The sequence below is a fragment of the Anopheles aquasalis genome, chromosome 3, assembly GCF_943734665.1.
Source record: "Anopheles aquasalis chromosome 3, idAnoAquaMG_Q_19, whole genome shotgun sequence".
Lineage (NCBI taxonomy): Eukaryota > Metazoa > Arthropoda > Insecta > Diptera > Culicidae > Anopheles > Anopheles aquasalis.
Window position 1 is genome coordinate 67,878,549 of NC_064878.1, and position 7,500 is coordinate 67,886,048.

Here is a 7,500-nt window from a genome sequence, read left to right on the forward strand (position 1 = left end):
TGCGTATCTCTCCCCGCTTTTTGCGCTTTTCGGCTTTTTCGCGGCGCACTTCTTCGCTTTCTTCGACCACCACCTCCACCTTCTCGATGGCTTTGGTATTTTTGATGTTTGCACGGCTACCGCGCTTGGTAGATCGCGCAGCTTCCAGTTCAGCCTTTTCATCGTCTGATAATGTTGGCACCAGACTCTCGATTAACTTCGCGATCGATTCGCATGTACCAGCTTCGTTCATTGCCTTGCACTTGTAGAAACCGAAATCCGACACCTCCACCGGGTAGATTGTCAAAGTGGATGAAGTTTCGCTCGTTCGAATCTTTGTACGATCGTTCGCAATCACGATCTTACCATTTCGGTACCAGAGTATATCTACAATTGTAAAATCAATCGAGTTCATTGAAGCAATTGTCTTCAAACGAGTGTGTGTGTCCGGGATTGTGTATGTCTGGGGCTCAAACTCATATTAGCATGCGGGACGCATTTTAAAATATCAACCAATCCGCGGGCAATTTCACAACATAATTGAAAGATGCACATTTCCTTTTTCCCACCAAAATCCAACTGGTGCCCGTGTTCGTGACCAGAGAGGTAAAGGAAAATCCAAAACTGGTCGCAGCGCCGGGAAAAGGAATACGAATCTCCGTTCCCTAAAGCCGTGATGGAGGCGCCAGGTATCCGGTAATTTTTGGCCAAAAACAGGCACAATTTTGACAATTTTTCCTGAAGCAACCATTCAACATTATTTTTTTAAGTGAATGGCATATTAAAGTACAACTTTTCAAGAATATTTGGATCTATTTTGGGGAAGATTTGTAGAAAACTTCATTCATGGCATCAAATTTAGCCAGTCGTGTCTTCGAAAAGGTACTTTTCCCGGAGCCCGCCGATTTCTTTTGATAAATTATAAGTTTATCTAATTAGCCCCGTCAAGTTTTCGTTGAATTTCCAATTTTTCGATTTTTGGCTGATTTTTTAATTTGAAAAAGTGGTTACACTATCATCAAACCCGGTTCGTCGCTTAAACGTAAGTCTTTTGATTCCAACTAAAAACGATTTGACCATGTGGTTTGTAGAAAACTATCCTGTACTATTGTAGGGTTCCCGCAGGCTGCGAGTTTGAGACCCCCCGTGTAAGCGATTGAATTGGTTGTCATTGGCTTGCCATGCGTTTCGTTGTTTTCTGTTGAGTTTTCCACTGTTTCCATGTTATGATTTGATAGTTTCGAGATGTCTTGGTAGAAGAAGATACGGTGTTTATCGGTTGTTTCAAATTTGTGATGAATGTTCTTGGTGTTCCGAAACGGCCACTGCCATTTTCATCATATCAGAGTAAATTGTTTGGCTACAGTAAATGAATGTCGCTGGAGTAGGTGCCCGTTGGTAGAGTTGGTCTGTAGTGTTTGATATCTGGTATCGGTGTTGCGGAAACATAGATTGATTGCCTACCTGGCTTCGGATTGCCCGCGTAGTGACACTCGAAGTATCCTTTCTCGCCAAGCATTGCGCGCGAATCTTTAATCTCAACCGAGTACGACGGAGTAGAATAGGAGGCTGCAAGAAGTTTTGGGATTTGCGTTGCATATTGGGGATACATTATTAATAGAAAAAGCAAATTCTGCATAGCGCGTGCACTACTTTAGAGCGACCATATTTGATGCAGGCTAATGCGCTTACATTCAACGACTGTATGAATACTGTAACTGTGTTTGTACGCTACTCACCTGCCTAGTGTATGCCTTATAGGTGTTGTGTGCTGATACCGTGGATGGCGGAGAGGAGGTATTATGGATAAGTCATGCGGTACGAGAGAGCTAACGATAACATCATGCATGCAGACGAATAGGTGATTTGGCACAAAACATGCATATGTAAAGGACATTCTGTCCAATGTTTCAATGTATCCGTTATTTCTAACATCGAGCGTGTGAGTGTTACGGAAACGGGCCTGTGAGATCTTCCTCAAACCGAAGGACTTTCTCTACAGCGTGCTTCCAGCTGCAGAAATTCGTCCAACTCTTCGGTGCTACTTTCTGTGAGGAACGATAGTGATCGTTGAGTATTGAGTACGTTTTTGCAAATGAAATGCTACGAATAGAAAGCGCAACGTATCAAACTTGACAAAAAACACTAGTATGATCTAATAAGGAGTGAGTTAGAGGACAATTCGGGAGGCATGCATACATCACAAGTGAAGAATAAGAGATTATTAAGAAGTAATGAAAAGTATAGATTTACGGTGGCTTCAACCCGTGGAGATGAAAAAAGTTCTGAACATAAAGATGACGTTGATGAAATGTGAACTTAACGTTTCAAAAATGGTGAATGTGACTGAGAGCTGAGTGTAATTTCGATTGACCAAAATGGTAAACAGAGATTGATAGAAATCATTGATGATTCATTCCGCCGGATCCGGATCTTACCTTGCAACGCTTCTTTCATCTCTTCCATGTGTTGCACCCATTCTGGCTTTCGATATGCTTTAGTGCCAACAATTTCTGTAACATAAACAAGCACTCGATCAGTTCCACGTCACAGGTCTTATATCTATGTCGTTGCATTGGATTGAAGATAATGAAAGGTACGTTGGTGGTTGTGCACAGTTGGTACGAATTCATTGGAGTGTAGTTTTCAACGTGGTAGCATGTGGGTCAGTGCGTAGATTCTGTTCTATTCGTGTTAGCTATTCTTATAGCAAGAATATAGGGTGAGTGTCATAGTTGGAAGTAGGTGATATCGTTTGGTAGTGTTTTATTTGGTAACATATTCGAAGGTTTTTCATTATTGTTGAAGATAGAAAAGGACAGAGATAGGAGCATAGAGGGAGAGGGTAGAGAGAGATAATAATTATTATGGAAATAGTGACAAAAAGCAGCTTGCACTTTTTCCACGAATAAAAGTTTTCGAAATAAGAAAGAAAGAAAGAAAAGAGAGAAAGAATAACAAAAGGTTTATGATTAGCAGCTGCAAGAGGAAAAAAGAAAATAATCAAAACCTGTACCAATAGTTGGTTGGTTAAAATGTGCAAGCACCCTGTAAGAACAATCGCTAGATATTTAAAACAATATATTTACGATATACTCCTACACGAAAGTAAAGCAACATTAGTAAAGCGTATGCTACAGCCACTGTGGTGTAGTAAGTATGAGACTAGTGATTGGTCAAAGTACCTTCAACGACGAGCTCCGTGGTTGTCATGGCGACTCCCAAGGCGTTATGCGCCTCGAACGTGATTTCGCCTGAATCATCTGGGTAGATGTCATTAATGATGAGGATCGAGGTTCCATCGTCAAAGTTCTCAATTTGGAACTCGTCGGAAGGAATGATTTCTTCGCCAGCCTTCAACCAGCGTATCTGTGGTTTCGGGTGCGCGTGTACCTTCACCTCGAGCTTGGTAAGCTCGCGTTCCTGTGAGTGGATTACCGTTGGCAGCTGTTTGACGATCTGAGGTGCACATTCGAATGGTTCCGCATACTCTTCAAGCGTTGAAATAGACTGTAACGATAATAGCCAGTGAAGTTGTCGTTACACAATGCCTACGGTTCGTCCATCGCCTCTCCACTTACCTTATCAGTCAACAAATCTTCTTCTGAGCTGCGGAATTGCTCCGAATCTGGTACATACTCGAACGGCTCGACGTTGACCGTGGCGCGACAGATCGCTTCGCCAATTTTGTTCGCAGCCACACACGTGTACTCACCCTTGTCCTCTGGAAACACTTCGCTGATCGTCAGCTGGCAGCGTCCCGTCGAGTCCTGGTGGACCTGTTTGTCCTTCGTTTCACGGATCAGCTGCATGTTGTGGTACCAGTGCACCTTTGGCAGCGGCTTTGCAACGACCTGACACTCGAGCGTCAGCTTCTCCCCATCCATAACACGCGTCGGTTTGATTGTTTCCAAAAACCGGGGTGATATGTATTCGGTAACTTCCTCGGTTTCGATGGTGTCCAGTGTTTGGACGGTCGCAGTGGACGTTACAGAACCAGCCACATTCTCCGCACGGCACGTATACGCGCCCGTATCCTTGCGTGTGAACGACTCGATGATCAGGATCGACCGATTGTCCGTCGTTACGATGCGCTGCTCGTTGGTGGAGCTGATCGCGGTGCCTTCCCGGAACCACTGGAACGTCGAGGTCGGGTAGCTGTTGACAGAAGCCTCCAGAATGCATACCTCGGCCTCAGCAATTAACTTTGGCACCAGTGGCTCTATGAATCTCGGTGCCTTTGCCTCGTCCATATCGGTAGCATCCGAGATTGATACCGATGCGGAGGATTTGGCCTGACCGGCCTCGTTCGTTACCGTGATCTCGTACTTTCCACCACGCTGCCGGGTAACTTTACGAATCTCCAGTCGACTGTAGTACTCCTCCGTGATGATGGTGATCTCTTCTTCTTCGATTATCTCCTTGCTATTGCGGAACCACTTGACCGTGGGTTTCGGTAAGCCCGTGAACTTACATTCGAACACCAGCGTGCTGCCAGTACGCACAACTTGAGCCTCTAGTGGCTGCACAATCTGTGGTGCCACGGCTTGTGGTAACGCGCGTTCCAGTACGATTGCCTGTATGAACACGTTTGCCTTTCCAACGGCCTTCCCAAACTTGTTCTCCGCTATGATAGTGTACACGACAGGACGATTCTGTTGAGGACGGTTCACAGTTAACCGCACGCGTCCCGTGCGCTCCTCGTAGAACGTTTCGATCTCTTCCTCTAACTCTTCGATCAACTCCACATCATCACGCATCCAGCGCACTTTAGGCGTAGGAATGCCCGCAACTTGGCATGTGACCGTAGCCACAGTCTTCGGCTCATTTAGCTCAATCTTCAGCGGCACAACAAAGCGGGGTGCTTCACCGGGTTCTTCCTTCTCCTGGACAACAATATTCGCTTTGCTGATCGCTACTCCCGCCACATTCTTTGCCTCGCACGTGTAGATACCGACATGATATGGTTGCACGGTGGCGATCTCAAGTGTGGCCACATCCTCTACCACATTCATGCAATATTCTGGATTGGCAAACAGGAGCGTATCGTTAAAGTACCACTGAACGTCTGGGAAGGGAACTCCCTCGATGCGACAACGCAGTTGCACCGGTTTGTTGGGTTCACAGATCCGTGGTTGCAGCTTCTCGATAATGTTGGGTGGTTGCACGTTCGGTTTCACCATCTTGATCGTTCTTTCCTCGATCTTCGTTTCGGCGATGCGCTGCTGGGTGGTTTCGAGCAGTTGGCGCTCTTCGCGCACTTCCTCTTCAGCCACCTTATCGGTAACCTCCTGCACCCGTTTCTGGGTAATGATTTCCAGTTCGGGCAGCGGTTGGCTATCATCGATAAACACACGGCGCTTTTTCTCCTTCTTCACAATGTTCGACTGCACCTTGACTTCCATCTCCTTGCGGAATTCCGCTTGCTCTTCCACCACTTCCAATTTGGGCAGCTCGCGCGATGGTTCCGGTTTCAGTTCCGGTGTTAGTCGGCTAAGCACAATGCTGGAAGTCGACACTTCCTGCACCTGCTCCTCTTCCTCTTCTTCATCGTCATTTTCTTCCGGTTCCATAGCGAACGTACTGAGTTCCTCCTTGAACACAACATGCTTCTTGTTGCGTGACTTTCGCTTCTTGGCCACTTCTCTCGGGGTCTGCTCAGGAATTAGATCCAGTACCTCCTCGGGCACGATATCGACAATTGTTTCGGCCACTTGAGCCGGTTCTTCCGGTTCCTCAAAGGTGACCGATTCCTCGATTTCGGAAAAGCCTGGAACCGGGAACTGTGGCCGTATTGGTTGTTTCTTTACTCGCTTCGTTTTCTTAGTGGTCTCAACCACTTCCTGAACGTCCTTTACCGGTTGCAGCAAGTGCGCCGGCGACACTTCTTCAATCATAGCTTCCTGTGCCGGAACTGGCATCAGTACTACTTCTTCAAGAACCGTTTCCTCTGGTGCGAGCGGTTTCGGAATAGGTTTAAGCGTGACCTCTTCACGAACTACCTCCTCTGTCTTGGGCATTTCCTTCTTGCCACGGCGCCATGGAACAGCTTTCGGTTGTTCCGGTTCTGATGGCTTTGGTATTGGTTTCTTTAGCTCCATCTCTTCCGCTGGTTGCGGTCCTTCTTCTTTGGTCGGCTTCGGTATCGGCTTCAGAGTGACCTCTTCTTTGGGAACCTCCTCCAGCGGTCGTCGCTTGCCCTTAGGCCACTCTTTTGGCTCTGTTGGTTCTACGGCAGGCTTTTCCGGCTTTCCACGGCGCCACGGTGTTGGTTGTGGTTCCGGTTCCGGTAGAGGCTCTATTGTTTTTGGCTTTATCGTTGCCTCTTGCTCCGGTTTGGGTTCCAACTGTTTCTCCGGTCGCGGAATCGGTTTCAACACAACTTCTTCCTTCGGTTCCTCTACCGGAGGACGCCGTTTACCCGTAGGCCATTGCTTTTCTTCCGGTTCCTTCTCTAACGGTTTCAGCTTGGGAGTTCTCCTCCATGATGGCTGTTCGGGAGTTTCCTCCAGAGGTTTCGCGGTCTCGATGGGCGTCGGTTGGACCTGCTCCAGTTGAACGTCATCCACCTCCGGTATTTCAGGAAAGCTTTGCTTCTCTGGCGGCGCTACTTCATCCTTGCGTACCGGCTTCTTCACCTTTTTAGGAGTGATTTCCGTTACGGTGGCCAACTGGACTTCAGCCTCTGGAAGCAGTTCCTCTTGTGTTTGCTGTGGAATCGGTTTCAAAGAAACCTCCTCCAGCGTTTCCTGTGGCAGTTCTTTGCCACGTTTCGGAGTTGGTTTCAGTGTCACCGTTTCCATCACTTCCGGTTCTGGCTTTGGAATTTCTCGTTTTGGTTTATCCTTGCGTCCACGACGCCATGGTGGAAGATGTGACTCATCGACCTCCAGCACCACTGGCTCCGTCTGGAGTAATTCAACTTCAGTCGGCTTAAGAGGCTCCAACGACGGTTTCTCTGGCGTCTTTTGTATCGGTTCCTTCGAAGGTTTTGGAATAGGTTTTAGAGTAACCTCTTCCGTTGGTTCTTCCGGCAAAGGTCGCCGTTTTCCTGTTGGCCATTGCTTGGTTTCCTCTTCCGGTTGATCAGGTTTGGGTTTTTTACTTCTTACCCAACGATCCTTTTCGGGTTCCTCGCTCGAAGCTTCCGGAAGAGGTTCAACAATCACCTCGGGCTCACTGCGGGTCTGCTCTACTTGCTGCTCCGCTACTGGCTCATATTCAGTTTTTTCCAACGTTACACCCGGTTGCTTCGGTTTTTGTTTCTTTACTTTTTTTACCACTGCCGAAGCCACCTCGGGTGCTGGTTCCGTTGCTATAGTGACCTCTTCCTGGGCGGGTTTCTTACTAACCGGTTTCAACAAAACCTCCTCGATTGATTCTTTCGGAATTTCCTTTTTCTCGCGACGAGTCGACTTCAGTTCAACCTTTTCCACTGCTTCTGGTTCAGCCAGTTTCGGAAGCTCTTTCTTCTGAATGGGCTTCTTACCACGGCGCCAGGGAGGAAGGTTAGAGTCTTCC

General features: G+C 47.3%; 1 protein-coding gene across 3 annotated transcripts in view; it reads right to left on the reverse strand.

Moving 5' to 3' along the window:
• LOC126578959 (titin-like) overlaps positions 1-7,500 on the reverse strand; it is a 41,449-nt gene that overhangs the window by 1,693 nt on the left and 32,256 nt on the right. For 2 of the 3 annotated variants that reach the window (XM_050242082.1, XM_050242083.1), the window contains exons 14-18: positions 3,561-7,500; positions 3,165-3,489; positions 2,418-2,492; positions 1,444-1,548; positions 1-366 (exon numbers count right to left, since the gene is read on the reverse strand). The exon at positions 1-366 is cut by the window's left edge and continues 689 nt beyond it; the exon at positions 3,561-7,500 is cut by the window's right edge and continues 2,449 nt beyond it. In XM_050242082.1, the coding sequence (XP_050098039.1) occupies positions 1-366; positions 1,444-1,548; positions 2,418-2,492; positions 3,165-3,489; positions 3,561-7,500 (4,811 nt within the window). The remainder of the gene's footprint in view (positions 367-1,443; positions 1,549-2,417; positions 2,493-3,164; positions 3,490-3,560) is intronic. The other variant, XM_050242085.1, reaches the window with a different exon arrangement.